General features: G+C 31.5%; 1 protein-coding gene across 1 annotated transcript; it reads left to right on the top strand.

The window, feature by feature from the left end:
• The first annotated feature begins 807 nt into the window (after positions 1-807).
• On the top strand, positions 808-21,523 carry Treh (Trehalase). Its single transcript, XM_080151093.1, has 20 exons — positions 808-890; positions 1,246-1,295; positions 1,831-1,896; positions 1,975-2,068; positions 2,380-2,411; positions 2,753-2,851; positions 3,444-3,521; positions 3,578-3,618; positions 3,908-3,993; positions 4,330-4,442; positions 4,815-4,919; positions 6,180-6,215; positions 6,565-6,612; positions 6,836-6,932; positions 7,411-7,523; positions 7,730-7,787; positions 18,218-18,284; positions 18,574-18,660; positions 19,149-19,261; positions 19,923-21,523. Exons 1-20 carry the CDS (start codon positions 831-833, stop codon positions 20,046-20,048), a joined length of 1,569 nt encoding a protein of 522 aa, XP_080007219.1. The 5' UTR covers positions 808-830; the 3' UTR covers positions 20,049-21,523.

Below are 21,523 nucleotides of genomic sequence, written 5' to 3'. Positions count from 1 at the left end.
GGGATGGGATACTCTCTTTAAAAAAAAATTATAAACCTTCCAAATACGAATGAGAACAGAACCTTCAAAGTAATGGAAAACCATATCTGTTCAACATACAGACACTGATCCTGTTATGTTTATATAAAAATGATTGGACGAAAAAAAGGTCAAGAGTATTTTCTACGGGTTCTATTTCCGTGTGAAAAATGTTATGTTGAAACAGCTTGCAAACCATCTAATCTTAATCTAGGGAAAAACTCTAAGAATTTCTTGTCTAAAATTAGAGCAAACATGGTTATGTATTTTCTATTGATGTAGAATATACATGGATATTATGATACGGCAATTTTCGTGATTTAGGTTGCTAGATCGACTGTCCTTTATTGGTCAGTTTGAAGTAGGAAGGGAGGAAATGGGGTAAAGAAGGAAAAGGGAGAGGAGATCTTTATTTTAGCCCGCTAAAAGTCACTTTATTAAAGAACATGGCAATCTGATGTAAGATCCAAGTAATAATAATTTTATTGGTATGTCTTGTTCTTATATTTTAAAAAAAGTCAAGGTTAATGAAAATAACAGGAATACATGAATAGGGCACTAGCAGATTGTATTGATTTGTTTCTAAGTATCCTTATATAAAAGTAACAAGATGTGCTTGCATTTGTGTGTGTGTGTGTGTGTGTGTTTGTTGTAGCAAAGGATCTCGCTTACCGCTGAACTAATATCATATATATAATTTTTTTATATGTATGATCATTATTTGGCCATAACTTTGTCAAAAATGTCTTCAAAACAGAACTTTTTAGACCCAAGATACTAAAGGACTTTAAAAATATAGATATATCTAGAAAATGGAAGATGCAAATATTCAGTATAAATGTGGGGAGGGTACAATTTTACATCATGTCCAGGTACTAAAATATAAAATAATCATAGATCCTTATTTAAAAGTAACAGGATGTCTATATATTTGTATATCTGTTGCGAAGGATCTCACTTATCTTTTACAGTGTAGATTTGGTAGGGAATTGTAATGTTTATAGCTATTTTTGGGGAGGTTACGACCACCCTCCCAAGAAAAAACGCCCTAAGAAAAAAATGTCAAATTCCAAAATTAAATAAAAAAAACCTGCTTCTATTAAATATTAATATCATCGTCAAAATTAAGATTAAAAAACTTTAAGATAAATATCTTCCTTGTAAACTCTCATATTCTTTTATTTTCTTTATCTGCATATAAGTTTCTATAAATAATATTTTTTTAAGATGGCAAAAGTATTTGAAGATTCCAAAACGTTTGTAGATATGAAATTAAGGTCAGTTGAGGTTTTTTTAATTGCAAATCTAACTGAAGTTTTCCTGATATTTTATGTAGACCCAAAATTTTTTTTAAAATCTTTTATTTTGGGCAAGGTTAAGTTAAGTAAAGATGAGCTCCGAAGGAACAGAACTGAAAAAAGAAATAGGGAGAGGGGTTTTCGTGTTAAATGTTATATTAAAGTATTGAAAGCTTCTATTACATATTAACTATTCCATGTAATTGTAATGTGATTCGAAATTCTAACACCTATACAATTGAAAAAATAACAGACAACCAACCTTTTGACTGAAATTTTAGGAGATATTGATTTTATCTAGTTATGAATTAAAGGTCAAACTATTGCCCCTTGTCTGTCTAGTAACATTACACGCCTCAGAAATTGCAGAAATATCTGAGGCTTGTGCCCGACATATCACCTACCCACTCAGCAAACAGGCTTGTTTTCATTCACCCTAATACCTCTAATGAGCCTTCGTCCCCTCTTGGCTAACAAAAACTCATGGCTAAATTTAAAAGATGTCTTTCAATAGATTTCCGAAAGAGGTTATAGAAGAAAAGTTCAGACATTTGAAAGATAAGACACAAGAAAATCTCAGGTAACAAAAAATATATCAGTATTAAAAAGCTAACTTTTAAGGCTGTATTTAAAATGCTCTAATTATTTATTATTTTAGAAAATTTGTTAAAGAAAACTTTGAGTGTGAAAACTTAGAACCATATTCCCCTTTAGATTGGAAAGACCTAGATTTTTCACATATCAAAGATAAGGTAAAATATTTTTTTTGTAATGTTATTTCCTTCTACCTTGAAAATCGATTTCACACTGGGCACGATGATTCCTATGAAAAAAAGTTACAATTCAGAAACCTGAGCAACTTTACAACAATTTTTATATGATGTAATTAACCTAACTTAAGATTTTATAATAAAGATTCTTAGTATTCTTACTTTATATCTTTCAATGTATTACATATGACTTGTTGTTTTTGATTTAATGGATAATTACATCCTTGTGTTAGAATATAATTGTGTTATTGGTGATGAACAAAGGTGTCTTTTAAACTTGTTAAACATTTTAGGAACACAGAAAGTTTGCAGTAAATCTAAACAGGTGAAAATGTTCATTTACTTCAGTATGATTTATTGCACAAATTGAATCGAAAATGAGATAAATTTTTCCAGTATAGCTTCTAAACCGATTAATATTCGCTGGATTAGTACCAACCAGTTTTAAGCCATACTGAAAAATCATGTATGATATCCTATTATATACAATTTTTTACGAATAAAAAATCATAATATGAATAAGTTTTATTTGCCCGGCCTTCGGCCCCTCAGGCCTAATAATCCATTTTATAATTTTCACTTTTACGATACATGGAAAGCTTTTTATAATACGATGCAATAAGAAGTTTCACTCTATATTTTGTCAAACAAACACTTATTCTGTAGATTATGGAAAGATCTAGGAAGAAAAATAGATTCAAATCACGACGACCTTCGTAGCTCTGCATTTAATCTTCCAAACCCAGTTATAGTTCCTGGTGGCAGGTACAATATTTTAATTATTTATTTTGTCTCCTTACAGGTTTATTAGCTTTGTGACATCCAGCAGACAACCTTACCTAATTTATTAAAGCTCAATAAGCAAAATAATTGTTACTTGTCTTATTTATTTAAGCCGTTAAGAAACAAAAATTTCAGTATTTGTAAAAAAAACGCGATCGTGATTCATCACGTAGCGCATTCGCTTGTCATCGGGGAGGTAATAGGTTGACTTTTGACTTAACACTGCGTCATTACTAACGTTTTTAAAATGGTTCCTACTGCTGCTATGTCAGGTGCCGGATATTACTAATTAGAGTAGGGGAAATACCTTTGTCCAAAAAAGGCGCAACTCATTACCATACACAGTTAAGACTTCCAGACAAAGGTTGTGCAATCAAAGAGATGGTTGTCTGATAGGTGTTACTAAACCTAATACCCCTTGTTTGTGTTTAAACAAAAATAAGAGAGATTTTGCTCCCATTAGTTTTCCTGGTTTGCTGTTGGACAAGATGTAAGTGTCATGGACAGCAGCCTCGTAAAATGAAATTACCTGTAAATGTATCATAATTAACCTATTATTTATATGATTGTATAGGTTTCGTGAGGTGTACTATTGGGATACCTACTGGATTCTAAGAGGTCTATATACTTGTCAAATGTTTGAAACTGCAAGGTATACATTTATTTTATTTTACTTTGATTTTATTTACTTTTTTTATTTTACTTTAGAGGAATGATTGAAAATCTAATTTATCTTTTGAAGAAACAGGAATAGATTAATGTTATTCATTATTCATTAACATATTTTTCTTATAAAAATATATTACCTCATGCATAGACGTCCAAGGGGGGGGGGGTAATGGGGCGATTACCCCCCCCCCATTTAGGAGGGGGTATTTACCCCCCCCAAACAATTTTGGGGGGGGGGGGGGTAAATACCCCCCCCCCAAAATAAAAAGCTTGGACGCCCCTGACCTCATGCTAAATTTTACTAATTTTACAATTTTATGGGTTTTCACTATAAAGTGATTTGATAACATTAAATCTTAAAACAACAGGGTTATGTACCAAATGGGGGTAGAAAATATTATACCCGTTCTCAACCACCACTACTAGCTCATATGGTTTGGGATTATTATCAACAGGTTAGGGTATTTATATTTCTTAGTTCATATACATTTTATGTTTTTCATATTTATTTAAATCTCAAATATTGTAATTGTTATCAAGGTTTTTTTTTAAAAAAAGCTTAGCGACAACAAACTTTTAAAATTGTAAACTCCTTAGAAAAAGAAAACACTAAAATACGGATTTAATCTGATATTTGAACCATCTATAGCATGATTAGATAGTACAAAGCATACTTAGAGATAAATATAAACGAAATTACTTTTTTTCTGTTTATTACAATTATCTTTTACGAACAGATCCGTTGACTTGCCCTAGTATCAGCAATGTTTCTTTAACCAAATAAATTTTAGACCAAAAATACTGCCTGGCTGAAAGAACAGATAGAACATTTACAAACAGAATGGAACTATTGGAGTGAACATCATTCTGTTAAAGTCAATGATAGAATACTTTTTATGTACAGGTTAAACTTAATAAACTTTAGATTTTTAGATAAGTTAGCAATGGTTTTCTTATTTCTTTTTATTAAAATTTAAAAAACCTTAATCCTAACTAACTTCTATAATTTTAAGGTAGATTTTGAGGGAGGGCTAAGGGAGATATTGTGTATAGGACCATTTTTGTGGGGAGGGTTAACTGACACTATAAAAGTAAATTACAACCTTCCCTTGAGATACTTTGTAATAGAAAGATTATTTTCGTACAGTGGTTTGCAAGATCTTTTGGTACGGACTGACAGCTTAACTTGTAATAGAAGTGCAAATTAATATTTTATTCTTGATTTTTAAAGAAATCCCTGAACTGTTTTATTTTACAATTCTATCTATCTATTTAGAAATAATGATGAGCAGCCAAGACCAGAATCTTACAGAGAAGACTATGAGTTGGCACAAACATTAGCAAATCAACAAGATAGGCTTCAACTCTATAAGGAACTCAGGTTTATATAATTTTTAAAAGCGAAGCTTTTCTATAATTAGGGTCGGTCCGTTCGTCCGTCCGTCCGTCCGTCCGTCCGTCCGTCCGAGATAGATATAGCTTTTATTCGTTAATTTAGGCATGTTAGAATTGTCCTATCGATTTCAAACTTGATGCATGATGATTCCTGTAGTAGTTAGGTACGATTTAGAAAGCGTAGCAACTCTATAATCATTACCAGAATGTCCGTGCGTCCATTTTAAACATGTTGATTTTTCTACTTTTTTAAAAGCAAATTTTTATGTGAACTAATTATCCGTTTGATCTGATTTTTGGTATATTGATTCCTGTGACAACAAAGAACAATATTATAAGCGAACCAACTCTATAATCAAGTCCTAAAAATGTAAGTATGTCCATAAACATTATCCTGTATCAAGCAGTTTTTCAACAAATTTATTTACAATGTTGCTTCGAATCTTATACATTTGTATTCTGATTATTCAGTTCTTACACTATAAAAGTGTTAATGTCCGTTTGTCCTACCGCTTCAGTGCTTCGCTTTTATGGATGTTGTCATCCTTGTTATAATTAGAGTCTGTACGTCCGTACGTCATGGTTAACTATTTTCGATTTTAAACATGTTGATTTTTCTACTTTTTTAAAAGCAAATTTTTATGTGAACTAATTATCCGTTTGATCTGATTTTTGGTATATTGATTCCTGTGACAACAAAGAACAATATTATAAGCGAAGCAACTCTATAATCAAGTCCTAAAAATGTAAGTATGTCCATAAACATTATCCTGTATCAAGCAGTTTTTCAACAAATTTATTTACAATTTTGCTTCGAATCTTATACTTTTATATTCTGATTATTCAGTTAAGACACTATACAGGTGTTAATGTCCGTTTGTCCTACCGTTTCAGTGCTTCGCTTTTATGGATGTTGTCATCCTTGTTAAGATTTAATCTTACAGAAAAAAGTAAAAAAAAATGTAGGGAAGATAGGTCCCCTTCCCCAAAGTAGTTTTCCTAGGCCTATAAAAAGTTTCACTGTAATGAAGAACTGTATTGGTCCAGCGGTAAGCGAGATCTTAAGCAAAATGGACAAACTCACAGTAAGACAGACATCTGTTACTTTAAGATAAGGAAAACCTTATATTATTACTGGTCCTCGAATCTTTTAGGATAAAAAAAGTCTGTAGAAATGTTAATTTTTTTTCTTCTTAAGTTTGTTATCTTGAATTTATACAGAGAAATTTGATTATTTTATATTTAGGACAGGTGCAGAATCTGGGTGGGACTATAGCTCCAGGTTTAATTAAATTGAAAATCAAATTAAGAAAGAGAGGATAATAAACTAAAATCAACCCTTACCCAAAAACATTATCTAACATTTTTTACTAGTTGCAGGGGGATTGAAAATCATACTAATTCCCAAAGCTAAATTTTAATAATCTGGCATTCGTTGGCTTGCAAACTAGTAGTGTGCAAAGTTTCCCACAATAGAGGACAGAGGATAAAGAACACAGAATAATATTTTCCTAACCTTTTCCGCACTAATTTTCATCTTTATCATGATTTTGAATTAGATTTGTCTAGCAATTGAATTATTTAAGCAATAAAACAACAATTATTATTTCATATAATCTTACCTAATTTAGATGGTTTGATGACCCAAAAGATCAAAATTGTGACCTCAAATATACAAAGTAACCTTTTTAATAATATTTAAAATAATTATTGTTTTTTAGGTGAAAAGTTAAATTTAACAAATGTTATGATATCTTATCGTGCTATAAATCACCAATTTAAAAATAATAGGACAACCATTTCTGATATCTGATATTTATAGGAATTTGGTTTGAAACCCACCAAAATATCGTCTTAAAAGATTTAATTAAAAAATATATATATGAAATTTGTTATATTTAGGATTATGAGTATAGTTCCAGTAGATCTGAATGCATTTCTTTACAGAGCAGCCAAAATTATAGCGAATTTTTATCATATCATTGGTAATGAAAAAATGGTAGGATTTCATCTAGCTTATTTACATAGTACCTATTTACCCCTAGAAGTGGTGTTTGGTACCCCTCAATTTTACATTTTTTGAAATGAAAGATGATTTTTAAGAAACCATTTTATTTTTTGGGTTGAATTACCTACCCCATCCTCAGTGATTACAACCGCCTAATAACTTTATACATATTTTTTGACCATAAAAGTAAAACACTATAGAGGGGGAAGGGGTTAAATAACTGTATCTTCCAATTCCAAGGACCTTTTGCCGACTCTCAATTGGGTCTCTGAAAACCAACCAATAGGAATATTAACACAGCAAAGTAGCAGAAAACAATTTGCTAGCAAGCAAAAAAGGTTCTTGGAAAAGGGAGGCAGTTAGTTATCTGTATATACATCCATACTATAGTCTGTTTACTGCGCAGGCTTACCTGAAAGCTTCTACATGATCTTACTGAACACACATCTTTAAATCTACCTATACGCAGGCGCTCTCAATGGAAAAAGAAGGCAATAACCTGCTAGATGCCATAGAAACACTCCTATGGAATGCAGAAGAAGGAATATGGTTGGATTTTGATATCAGGACAAATAAGCACAGGTTATAAAAATGAAAAGTATTATTTTGATAACTCATGATTATTTTTGATACACCCATTGGCCCTCACATGAAACATATTTTGAAGAATATTTGCTCAAACATACCTTTAAGAATGGTTAACATTACTTTTTAATGTTAACATTTTCTTGATTTAATACACCTATAAATTTTAGTCATTAAATTGAGGTTAAACTGTTAATTTTCAGGAACTACTTCAGCGCAAGTTGTCTGACCCCATTGTGGGCTAAGGCATGTCGATCAGAGGTAAGAATAAATTTTTTTAAAAGTTAATAAATTTTACTATCTAAAGTGCAAATATACCACCCAATTGAATATTATATTTTTACCCTTAACAGTTGGGCCCCTTGCCACACCTTAATCGGTCGGGGGGAGGGGGGGGGAGGGGGCGTTTAATGCCCCCCTCCTATTTTCTCAGTTCCTATTAGAGCTAGAGGGCTAATTGTTTTATGATGAATTTCCGACCTCAAGTAAGTCAAAGTCAATTTTCGCTTCCTTCACCCTTTTATTTAACAACCTTTGTTTTTAGGTCCTTATTACTTAAAAATTTCAAACGGCTGTAATTTTCTTATTTTTGAAGCTAGACGAAAGATTTTTTGCAGAAAATGTTTATTTTTATGTATATTTTTTATTTGAAATATCAAAATTTAAATTTCAGCGGCCGCAGCTGTACTTGGCAGCTGCCAGCCGCCGCAGTCGGCGGTCGGCGGGAAAATGGGGGCGGATCTTTATGAAATTTTAATACATTATGTAGACATGTAAGAAAAGCTTAAGAGTAAAATTTGAAGTCTCTAAGTCGAAAATTGCGGCCCTCCCTCCCCCCCGAACGTTAAGGGTTTATAATATCACCTGTTGTTGTTGTAGCCCTGATTCTCTGAAGTTAGGACTCAGATATACACGGCACACGGACTCTATTTATACTTAAAAGCGGGAAGTTTGAAAACATTTTACTCGAAGTACAAAATCGTTACAATTTTCATGAGAAATACGCATTTTATAAGGCACGCTCTAATTTTCGTTCTATTTAATGTAATATTGTAATTTTTTTGCTGGTTATTTTATTTTACATATACTTTTATCATTTTATCAAAAAAAAATTTTTCTTTTTTCATCATTTTTTGGAGAAATTAATGCTTAAACTAAGGGTATCTTTAGACGCAAAATTTACGCACTTAGAATAAAAAATGCGTATTGAGTACAAAGGGGGGATAATTTCAAGAAATGAATGTTCCAAAGAAATCTTTTTTTCCATAAAATTTTAATGTTTAGTCCACGACAGATTACCCCGAAAATTATATATTAATTTAGGAATTAAACTTTTCTTAATTAACATTATAACTTTATGTCATGGACATTAAGGTGGGTTGATATTGGAATCAGTGAATTTATAAAGTTGGCCAATATAATATAGCCCTTTTTATCAGAGAAAATTGTATTTTAAATTTAAAATATGTTTTTATAAGCCTCGCAGATATAAAAACAAATATCATTATTTTTGAAGATAGTGACGTCATGTAAGGTTTCGTGATTTTTCAAAAAATATTAAATATAAGTATTTTTTTTCTGTTTAGCTACTAAACGGTAAAATCTACATAAAAAATTAACCCATTTTTGAATTAGTCAACCCTAAAAACCCCCATTTCGATATATAATGCTTATTACTTCACACATAGATTTACGGAAATATTAGAAATTGACCTATAAACTGACTATTAAGAATAAGGTAGGTTAAGATACGACAATTAGTATATAATACGTAAGGGATTCGGCACTAAAAAAAATGTTTCTTTAAGCTGGTTAATATAACAATAAACCCCCAACCAACCCCTCTTTCCCTCCCCTCCTAATGTAGGAATGACCTGACCAATAAATTATATAAATATTAGCAACCTTAATTGACAAAAAACTTTCCCTTCTGATAAAATCCACGTATTCTATATCCATTAATTGTTTTCAGTGAAGCTACTCTATAATTTACTTTGTATGTCTGTCAGTCAGTCTGCCAAAAACTTCAAGTGCTATTATCGTATTTTAATGCAGAGTTTACCAAATAATATTTATCCACAGAAAGGTAATTTTGTTTTTCAAATTATTGTTCATTGTCAAATCCCTTAAGAAGAGAGCTGGTATAATGGAACTTGTTCCTTATTTTAATGGTTGTTATGATTTTTTTAATGGTTTTTATGATTATTAATTCATTACAGGTACCGAAAGTTTTATAACCTCGTTGGTTCTGAAACTATGGGTAACTCCTAATTTATTAAATTTTGATTAGTTTGTTTATAATCATTGGAATGTATAACATTTTATTGTCCATTGTCATATTCCTTAAGATCCCTTTTATTGTAGCTTTAAATATTTTTTCTCTTTAATAATTATGACAGGGATGGAGGGGACATTGGAATATAATTTATACTGGTCCCCAATATTTCATAAAATAATATCATTTGTTGGCTTTACAAATCTACAATGTTTAACTTTTCCACCAATGATTTTAACTTACATTGGGCAATTTAAATTTATTAATCATCCATTGTCTTATCCCTTAACATCCCTTATGTTAAACTCTTGGTAAACTAATTATTTTAATAACCTATGTCTCTCAGGGATAAAAGGGGATTAAGATTATGGATGATAAATTGATATACATTATACATTCCCAATGATGATAAACAAAATTATTGGCTAAATAGTTTGAACACTACTATTTTGGAAACAATGAATCAAAATTTAATAAAAATACTCAAAATAATGCTTAAGCTGAATCTATCATGATACACAATTGCATCCTTGAAAATAAGTGGAATAGAATATTTATCAGTTCCCACTTCCCTAAAAATCATAGTAAGGGGGGATGGAGGGGTGTTAAAACTTGATGCAAGAAAAAAATAAAAGGAAAAAACATGACATTATTATTATAATTAAATAAAATACAACCATCTTTAAAAAAATTAAAATATTATGATATTTGATAAAAAAAATGTGTTGTATCTTTTTAGATATCCTTTCCGGCTAGTTTATTTTCAGGTTATTGTTTTTGTGGTTAAATTTACGTGCATTTTGATAGGTTTATCATTATTGTGGCTTAAAAAATAAGAAAGTTAGGATTTTGAGCTTCTACACCAAAACAGCGAATTTTGGATTAGCTGCGCGAAAATTGTTATTTGAGTTAAAATGATTTTTTAAGTTTTAGGGCCTTTGAAATACACATTTACAGCTTGGCCAACTTGAAAAAATGTGAAAATCAAAAAAAAGGGTGAAATCAACCCGCCTTAATGGACATATTACTAAAAACACTTTTAATTTCTAGATTTCGCTGTCATAACAGCTGAAAACTGCCAAAAATGGCTGGGAACAGCTGTCAACAGCCAAAAGTATATATTGTAGATTAAATCATCCCGCCCTGGAAAAATTTTGATAAAAGTTTTGCACCCAGTAAAAATGTGGTTGATTTAAGCAAAAAAAATGACCCATGCTAAATATTTTTTTCTGTGATGCAATAATTGTGACCTCACAAGCACTGCAAAGTTTATGAAATCTGCAAAAAGAATGTTTTTTTAGTTCTTTTGTGTGATCTCAATTTTAAAGATTTTTACAAAATTTCCATTCTAGTATGTCAATATAAACCTGAAATTTACCAAAAAAATGAAGCAGTCGCAATTATAACATATGAAGGTGTAGCAAAGTAATCTGCAGTGTCAAATTCCATTTTTGCAGAGTTTTTCTTACCTAACTTAAAAAAAATTTTAATTTTGTTTTTCATTTAGATGCAGTAACTAATGGACCAGGCAGTTTCAAAATTTTAGCTTAATATTCAATCAATTTTGCTCACCTTCCAGCACCAACCCCCCCCCCCCCTTTATTGATATTTTTTTGGGGTTTCCCTCAAAGTTTTTACACAGGTAGTGTTAATATTTATAGTAAATTATGACCTCAAATATTGTATTATATATGTATGCAATTTTGACTTTGGAAGATGTGACATGTCTAGGGTAGGTTTTTTCTAAAACATACTTTTGCTTTAATGTATGTTAAATTATACCAATAACCATATTTTAATTTTCAGTACCACCCACTTACCAGCTAGAACTGACTGAAAACAGCTGGGAGTGGCCAAGAGTATGATAAGTAGATAGGGCTTTTGATGTGTCTAAGGGTAGGTTTTTATGGGTGCTGAGCTCAAAAATATCACAAAAATCCATATGGCAGCTTGCTAATGGCCGCAGCTCAGCTGGGAGCAGCCAAGAGTAGAATAGGGCTTGTGACGTGTCTCTAGGTAGGTTTTTAACAGTCTGTGTAACAGCCCCAGCTGCCAAATAGATGGAGCCCCACTATTTATAGTAGTATTTTTGAGCTCAGTACCAATAAAAACTTACCCCTAGACATGTCACAAGCCCTATCTACTCTTCATACTCTTAGCCACTCCCAGCCATTTTCAGCCAGTTCTAGCCATTTAGCAGCTGGTACAAGAAATTTTAAAAATGGATATTTAAAGCAAAAATATGTTTCAAAAAGTTGAGTCCTATGTAATTAATGATAGTTTTGCCCTGAAATAGCCCAAAAACGGCTAAACGACTGAGCCGCCAGCTGTTAGCCATCACTTTTCCAACCTTTTGTTCCATTTTGGGAAAATATATATACCAAGGATTACTCATGCCAAGTTTTGTAACGAAATTCGAATTCTAAGTGCAATTTGCGCATTGATTACGAGATGGTTGCATTAACTCCCTCCCCCCCCCCCTTGAGTTAATTCCTTTAATGATCTTAATAGATATATGTTTATAACTTTTAATATATTTTACAATAGTGCTCAAAGTTAATGTTGGGAGGGAGATATATCCCAATCCTCTTTTTATAAAAAAAATTTAAAATGTAATAAATTTCTTATGTAAAGTAGTTTTGGTAAAATCTTAATAAAATCACCCTTGATTTTAGTTAAAGGGGGCTGTTAAAAGTCATAAGTGGGGTGTCAAAAAATTTAGTTGTTAATAAATTAATGGAATATAACCTAATATTATAAATTTGAAACATATTTTTGATGTACAAAGAGATTAAAGGAACATGTATTACACTTTTTTTCATAGAAGAAATTGAATAATTTTTTATATGTTTTTTTCAACACAAGGTTATTTGTGTATCTCTTGCTACAAGATACCACCATATTATTAGTTAAATCTATTTTTTTATAAATTAAGTGAATCAGTCTATGAGACCAAGGGTAGAAACTCAGCAGATAGACAGACAGACAGGCAAGAAGAATTATCAAAGTTTGACTATAATAGACAATTAATTAGATAAAATCCAATAGAGAACCTGTAAATGATCAGAAAGATGGAGGGACAGACGACAGACTGTCAGACAGACAGACAGAGGGACAGGTAAATAGTAACAGACAGTCTTTGAGGCATTAACAAATTACAATTAGGCTATGCTAGATGATTCATTGAAATCCAAAAGAGAGGCAGTTAGACAGATAGATAGACAAGTGGTGGGACAGACAGAGGAACAGACAGACAAATGGGTATTGTCTAAAAACAGTTTGGCTGCTATATGAATCATTAAAACCCACAATAGAAAAGAAATTTACATTAGTTTCTTATTTCGATACTCAACGCCCCCCCCCCTCCCCCACTCAAAGGGGTTTATTATTTCTTAAAATCAATAAGTAACTTCTCAGCACAATAAAATTGAATATACTTTTTATTTCATCAATTTATCTTAAATAGAACGAAAGTTATAATCATTTTATTGTCTACAAGAAATATGCTTTGAGTAAAAATCAACCTAATTGTCAGTAAAAACGTCATATTTATGCATATTTACACAGTAAATAAATTTTAAAATTGTATTTTATTGTAATGAAGAACTTAAGGGGGTTGTATGAATTATCAAAAACCTAAAAAAAACCTAATTTGGTTAAATTAGTCCAAGTAATGATTGATTTAGTACAGCACATATGTATATGTTGTCAATTTCCTATCAGAGTCCCTGTGACAGAGACTGGAAGTGAGAATCCTTTGGCCAATCTTAGATTGGTAAGCTTCGCGCACAGCTCATTGTATTCTGTTACATTACAAGCTGACCCGCAATTCTCGTGGAAGGTACTCAATTATTACATCACCCTGGCCTAGAGTTTTGGCAGGTGTTCCATATTAAGCCACCCTAATTAATGGCACTCTCATATGAGGAGCATGGATGAGGGAAAGCATGATTTAAGCTGCTTGATTGGTAGAATCCTAACTTCCTACAACCTAAGGGGATCTCAGGGAAGGTTGCATGATCATAATCTGACAAATTGCGACAGCATTTGTCAACCAAGTGCAAAGTCTTTGTGGGGACTTGAACTCGGTTTCTTCCAACCACAGCGTAGTGCGCTAACCACAGCATAGTGGTTAGCGCACTACGCTATGGGACACCCTATGTCGGCCTGATCTGGAGGCTTCTCATCCTCCATGGAAACATCCTGTGTATTGGGTTGTAGTAATGACTTTGGAGAATCGATATTTGGCTTTTCTTATTTGATTGCTACATCACCTGTGTCCATTTGCTGTGGTTGTGATGTCAACATGGTGGGTTGTGGTAGGCCAACAAAATTGCCAGCTGCAGTGGTTTTAGCTGTAGGAAAATATACTTACATTTCAATATTTATCATTTTGAAGCCTTAAAGGGAGTGTGAACGTAAAAATTTCTCATCTGATTATCAAATCTTAACATTTACTAAGCACATTTCACTACACTGATCAACCAAAAATGTCCTATTCACAAAAATATCCAGAAATAATGCTTTGATTTTATGGTATTTTGAGAGGGAAAAAGGAAAAAACAGGGAAAATCTGAACGTTTTTGTTTCTTATAATGTTTGTAGGGATATTTAACTTGTCATATATAGTTGAAACAATTTACTTACTGTTAAGGATTTATTTTATGCTATAAATTTGCCAATTCGTTTTTTTATAACGTAGTAATTAGCTAATAAAGACATATTTTAAATTCGTATTATTGACAAAAAAATACCTTACTGTCTACAAAGGGTTGAATCTCATAGGTTATATAAAATAATAATATCCTTTTTTATTGTGTTGAACAATAAATAACCCACTTTGGAGAATTAGTTTACACTTTTATCAGACTGTTTAAAAAGAAATATTGCGCCTTTATTATTTACAAATTTGTAATTAAAGGTGGGCGAGAGATGGGCCATTTAAAGTTAATTGGATACTAATAAAAAACCTGTTTCTGGCTTTGTTATTGTATTTGGTTTTCAATAAAAAAATATTGCTTATTTTATCAATTTCTAAGTAACTATACATTGGATTAAAGCAAGGATTATGTTAAAAGTCAGCTTAACTGTTAGGAAAAATCTAGAACTATGTGAAAAAGTTTAATTTTAGCTATAATGGGAGAAAAAAGCAATTTAATGCACATTTTATATAATACGGAAAATTTCTTCCTTTCCCCGTACCTTATAAAAATCGTCGGAAAAAGCCGTTTTTTAAGCAAACAAAAGCGCGTTTTGCTCCATCTGTGAGATATTATGAATGAGATAATGTTGATATTTGATATTAAGATGAGAAAAATTTACGTTCACAGTCCCTTTAAATTAGTTTTGAAACTTTGGATATCATTGGTTTTAGTTAAGGCAGTGGCAGCATTATTTAAGGGTTCCATAATAACCGCACTTAAAGGGTGAATATAGGTTCAATATGATATGAGCTTATATGAAAGGTGCCATTACATACTTTTAAAATAACTATGCTAAATTTAAAAATTCAAAAAATTCTTAAGTAGATTTTACAATTTGCGTTCACTTCAACATAGGATAAATCAGATAGTCAACACAATCGTTTTTTTCCACCATTATAAGACCTTTTTTCACTATTTTTCCTAAATTAATTTGATTGTTATATTGGCATGCATCTTATATGATAATAAAAATATTTATTTGTTTTAATTATATATTATTTTATTAAGTTTTTAATTTTCGTCAAAATATTTTATGCAAGAGTGCCTCAAATATAGCGTCAAGGGTAAATAATACGTATTAAAATTTATTTTCTCTATAAAGATCTGTGATTAATCCCTTATGAAATATTTATCCTAATTACGATACGAAACACAAACACACACACACAAACATGATGCAACTTTTAGCAAAAAAATAATGTTTTAATTTAAAAATATTTTTTTTTAAATTCGTGGTTCAGCCCTTACTTTTTCAATGTACTTTTACAAAATTATTTTATGAAAATTTTTTTTGATCAAAAGTAAAAGTTGCAGCATCCAATGTCTGACAAATCCTTTCCTTTTCATTATGACTATGATTGAACAGAAGCTTTATAATTCAACCTTCAGACACAGCCTTGTGTGATGCAGTGATGTTTGGATTTCTTAGGGAACTACATTGGTTACGCAAAATGACGTAATTCTATCGACGAATTGGATCGGTTTTTGGCTAGAAACAGACTTATACAGTTAAATATGTCAATGTCTTTAAGTTATTTATAATCTATATAATGGCACCTTTGAAATAAGCTCATATTATATCAAACCTATATTTGCCCTTTAACCCATCCTTTAACTTGATTGCTTTTAGAAAATGGAAATAACATCCATTAATTGAAGACATTTTTGATGCTGCTTATTACTGTATTTTAAAATCAACATTGATTTTGATGGGTCGGTCCTCTCCAATATATCTGCTAGGATGTTTGAACAAACAATTGTAGCATGATTTTGTCCTACGCCGCAATAGGACATATGAATAGAAATAGAAGAATAGAAGCATATTATGAACCCTTTTTTCGTCAAATCTAAGAAGGAACATTTCTAGCAGACAAAAGTATTGTTTACTTTCGACTCAAGCTGATGTGGATTCTTAAGAAATTATAGACTCGCTACTCGATAGTGAGGCAAAATTATTTTTGTGAAAAATCATCCAAAAGCACATTAAAAATCTACAAAAATTAAACAAAATCATATGATAATAACCCTTTAAGATTTTACTTAATTTTTGTAAATTTTTTTATTCGATTTTGGAGGATTTTTCACAAAAATAATTTTGCCTCACCAGCGAGTAGCCAGCCTAACTTTTTTTTAAGAATCCACCTCGTTACTAAGCTTTCAAATTTAAACGAAATTTTTGGGCAATTAATTCTGATTCCGCAAAGCTTTCTACTAAGAAAATATGCTGTTTACAGCTGGCTTTTATGTATGTATGAAATGAAAAAAAACATGCCTTTGTAGCAAAATGTGTACACAATTTCAACCAATGAGATCCAATGTAAATTCCGATGCGATTCTCCTATTGGCTCAATTAGACATTCCCTCTCTTTCTTAGTACCTTTATTGACATATGCAACTGGTACAGCTATGTCATGCCCTGCCTCTGCCATTATAACATACAATTGATGAAATGGCTTCGGGCCTTTTTGAATGTACCATCTACAAATATTGAATCAGTAGAGGACAACAATTGTTTGGCCCACCCAGAAATGTAAATCAACATCTGCTTCTCTTCTTCTATATTGCAAAAATCAAGGAACACTTGATTGTCAAAGTGATTTTAGAAATTAATGATATTCTTCTAAACTGTTAACATTTTTTCTTATTTTTCTTTCCTGCAAAATATCAATTCTGTGCTGTATTCTTTCCTTCAATAATCTTTTTGGCGTACTGTAGCCAATCAATCCAGCCTATCAGCTCTGATGGTTTGTAGGATACCGCCATCCTTGCTGTTGGGTCGCATTGGCCTGGGCTGTTGGTAACCTGAGCTCATGGATGACATTGCTATGTTGGCCATGGACACAACCACCTGTGTCAGCTTGCCTGGCTGACCACCAGAAGATGAAAATAGGCAGTGGGCCCAGGGGCCTAATTAGCACTGTTGCCGCGCTAAATTTTATTGCTATTCCACCACTTTTCAAATGGGAGGATTACAAAATTAATATGTAAAATTTTAATAATTACAATATAATATTTAAATTAAAAAGAAAAAGACAAATTTGTTATTAAATATAAAAATACTAAAATAACAACATCTAAAAAAATATTTTTTTACTTTTTACTTTTAGATATTGTTGTTTTGAAGTTTTAATTAAAAATTACAAAGAATTTATTTTTATTTAAAAAAAATTGTGCATGAAAGATGAATCCTTTCATTTCTAAAAAGGGGGAAATTTTTTCATAATAAACATTCAGCTGATTCTGACTGCCCACGGCTGTATGCTAAATATCGCTTTTCTTTTTATTCACATTTTTATTTATGATTGACATACAAAAAGCCCTGGGTGGCTTTTGATTTTCGTCTGCTAAATTTTCTATAAAAATTTAGGGATGGGGAAGTAGTATTTTACCATGAAAAGGGGGTGAGTATTCATCCTCTTATCCTTTTTACTTATGGCCGACATACAGAAAAACAAAGAGAGGCGTGCAGAAGGGCTTCGCTCACCAATTCACTAATTTAGGGATAATTTTTAAATTTTGAGTGAGTGGGTGGACAACTAGAGAGTGTATACTCCCCCCTGTCAATAACACCACTCATGTTCTCCATAATACTCCTCACTACAGCTCACACGCCCCTACACCACCCTCAATTTTGGTTCAAGAATTGTGTCAAAAGGGGTCCTAAACCCTGTGCACTCTACTTATATTTCTATTCTAAATATCATTGATTTCAGCTGTTAGTAACTAGAGGAAAACAAGCAATGAAATACTTGGAGAAAAGTCGGGTTTTAGGTTTTCCAGGTAAGATTATATTCTAAATAACTATGACTAAATATCACATTGCATTAACAATTAACTACTTGTAGATTACCTTAAACTTTTTTTTTATAATTTTGAACGCCTTTCAGACTTTATTTCCAGTTTATCAATTCTTAACTTATTTATTGGTCACTTCTTTATCCAGTAGGAGGGAAGAGATAAGATAAAGGGGTTGAATGGGGGCTATCTCAATTAGTCAGCTGCTAGCATAACTTTATCAGAGTACATAGAAATCAGGTGCAACATATCGATAGATTTTGTTTGTTACTAGGTGGTGTTCCTACAACCCTACTGAATTCTGGACAGCAGTGGGATTTCCCAAACATTTGGCCTCCCTTAGAGCATATCATCGTTAAAGGTATATTTCAAAATTTGTGCCAGTTTTGCCTCAAAACTAATTAATATTCCCTGAATTAGAAGAGGACCACAGCACAGCGATACTGAAAAATCAGGCATAGCATCATATTACAAATAATTAACCACAATCATTAAAATAAAAATCATAGAATTAATACCAGTTTTGTTAGTCTATGCCTTCCGCTCCTCGGGGCTAACAAAACTTTTAAATTTATATTTTTTGTTTTATATCAGCGGAAAGCTGTCTATGGTCTTCTTTAACTCACATAATTTCAATAAATTTTATAGAAACTCTAGATCCCCAATCCCTTTATTTGGCCAATGAGCAAAAAGTTTTGCTTAAATAGAATTGATTTTTCTAGGAATTTTGTTTTCATGTTGGATTGATGACTAAATTTGATAGCCATGTAAGTTAATAAACTGTTATAAGTAATAACTTTCTGTCGATTAAATCAACTATTCGAATAATCTATTCATCTATCTTTGTAGGACTTTGCACCAGTGGCTATAAACCTGCGATAGACGTAGCTTTAAGACTTGCTAAACAAACTGTTGACAGAAATATGAATATTTTCAACAAGACTGGTCATATGTTTGAAAAGGTAATGTATTTATTTTTACATGGATCGTACACCAGATTATCATGTACCCTAATAAAGTGATATTGTAGCGGGTTAAAATAACGATCTTATCCATCCCCCTTTACCCCTTCCCCTCCTAATGGATGAAAAAAGTGACCAATAAATGACAGGGGAAATATCAACCTAAATTGGTGACAACTTTTCCCTTGTCATAATATCCACGTAAATTCTGCATCAATTATGTATAAAATAAAAGGATGACGACATCTTTAAACATTGAGTACAAATAAGGCCGTATACTAAGTGATATATTGACGAACAATCATACACAATTTTCATATCCTTTCTATTTTATTTGAAGTAGATGCTGCACCCTCAGCCTCTAAGGGCATCTGATAGGGACGGTTAATACATACTTTAAGCATTAAATTTAAGTTTTGGTATTAAAAAGAAAGATATGGTAGAAGGGTGGTTTCTCTTCGACGTGTTGACCATGCCATTTCTGAAAACCATTACAACATAGACTTCCTGCAAAGGTGGGGATTTACTCACCTCAAACTTTAAAAACCCCTAATTTTATGTTTACCTCCTCAAATATTTTTTAAATGTCTTCATCTAAGTGGTTAAAATCAATCAGTATATGCCTTTTATAAGTATTTATATGAATTTATTTTTGTTTCAGTACAACTGTATTGACCCAGAGAAAGGTGGAAGTGGAGGAGAATATCAAGTTCAGATAGGGTTTGGATGGTCTAATGGTGTAACTCTAGATTTTTTATATTTATTACAATTAGAGGAGACTATGTAGTTCAGATAGGGTTTGGATGCAGTCTAATGGTGTATCTCTAGAATTTATACATTTTTTACAAGAAAGGGAGACTTTGTAGTTGAGATAGGGTTTACATGTTCTAATGTAGTTCATTTAGGGTTTACATGGTCTAATAGTGTAACTCTGGAATTTTTACATTTATTACAAGAGGAGGAGATTATTTAGTTCAAATAGGGTTTAGATGGTCTAATGGCGTAACTCTAGAATTCATACATTAATTATAATTACAAGAAAAGGAGACTATGTAGTTCAGATAGAGTTTATGTGGTCTGATGGTGTAACTCTAGAATTTATACATTTATTACAAGTAGAGGAGACTATGTAGTTCAGATAGGGCTTGGTTGGTCTAATTGTGTAACTCTAGAATTTATACATTCATTACAAGTAGAGGAGACTATGTAGTTCAGATATGGTTTGGATGGTCTAATGGTGTAACTCTAGATTTTTTACAATTATTACAAGAAAAGGAGACTATGTAGTTCAGATAGGGTTTATGTGGTCTGATGGTGTAACTCTAGAATTTATACATTTATTACAAGTAGAGGAGACTATGTAGTTCAGATAGGGTTGGGTTGGTCTAATTGTTTAACCCTAGAATTTATACATTCATTACAAGTAGAGGAGACTATGTAGTTCAGATAGGGCTTGGTTGGTCTAATTGTGTAACCCTAGAATTTATACATTCATTACAAGTAGAGGAGACTATGTAGTTCAGATAGGGTTGGGTTGGTCTAATTGTTTAACCCTAGAATTTATACATTCATTACAAGTAGAGGAGACTATGTAGTTCAGATAGGGCTTGGTTGGTCTAATTGTGTAACCCTAGAATTTATACATTCATTACAAGTAGAGGAGACTATGTAGTTCAGATAGGGCTTGGTTGGTCTAATTGTGTAACTCTAGAATTTATACATTTACTACAAGTAGAGGAGAATATCAAGTTCAGATAGGGTTTACATGGTGTAATGGTGTAACTCTAGAATTTATACATTTATAAGAAGACAATTTGGTAAACTAAATTTAGTTTGCACATGCAAAAGTATAAACATTAATGGATGTCTAAAGGTATGTAACTATATAATTAAGTAAAAATTAAGGTGTTTCAATAGATCTTATCTAGAAGTATTTTTAGATATTTGAAATAGCTTTCTATTTGTTTCACATCATTTATTTTTGACCTATGAGTTATCCCTTGCTTCTTTCTTTTGTGTACCTTGGCTTATGTAAACTATATGTATTTAATTCCTCTTTTTCATATTCCTTTTAAAATAAATTTTGTCATTTGTAACTTTTGAATAAAGCTATAATATAAAAATTTACCCCCATGTAATAGATAATATTGTAAGTATCATTATAGTTTGTTGTGTAAATTATTGTTTCATTATTTATTGTGTGATTATAATTTTTATTTTAATTCAATTATTATGTTAAGACCGTATATGATCGTTTTTTGT

This window comes from Acartia tonsa, chromosome 2 (assembly GCF_053477335.1).
Source record: "Acartia tonsa isolate MP-2025a chromosome 2, ASM5347733v1, whole genome shotgun sequence".
NCBI classification, from domain to species: Eukaryota; Metazoa; Arthropoda; class Copepoda; order Calanoida; family Acartiidae; genus Acartia; species Acartia tonsa.
This window is presented reverse-complemented; position numbering and strand designations above follow the sequence as displayed.

What these genes read in the sequence shown, in the direction of transcription:
- Treh (XM_080151093.1), top strand. Translation starts at nt 831, where the DNA reads ATGGAAGATGCAAATATTCAGTATAAATGTGGGGAGGGTACAATTTTA. An exon ending in GTTATAGTTCCTGGTGGCAG is followed by an intron (nt 2,852 to 3,443) that starts GTACAATATTTT and finishes ATGATTGTATAG; the next exon opens with GTTTCGTGAGGTGTACTATT. An exon ending in TCGGGTTTTAGGTTTTCCAG is followed by an intron (nt 18,285 to 18,573) that starts GTAAGATTATAT and finishes GTTTGTTACTAG; the next exon opens with GTGGTGTTCCTACAACCCTA.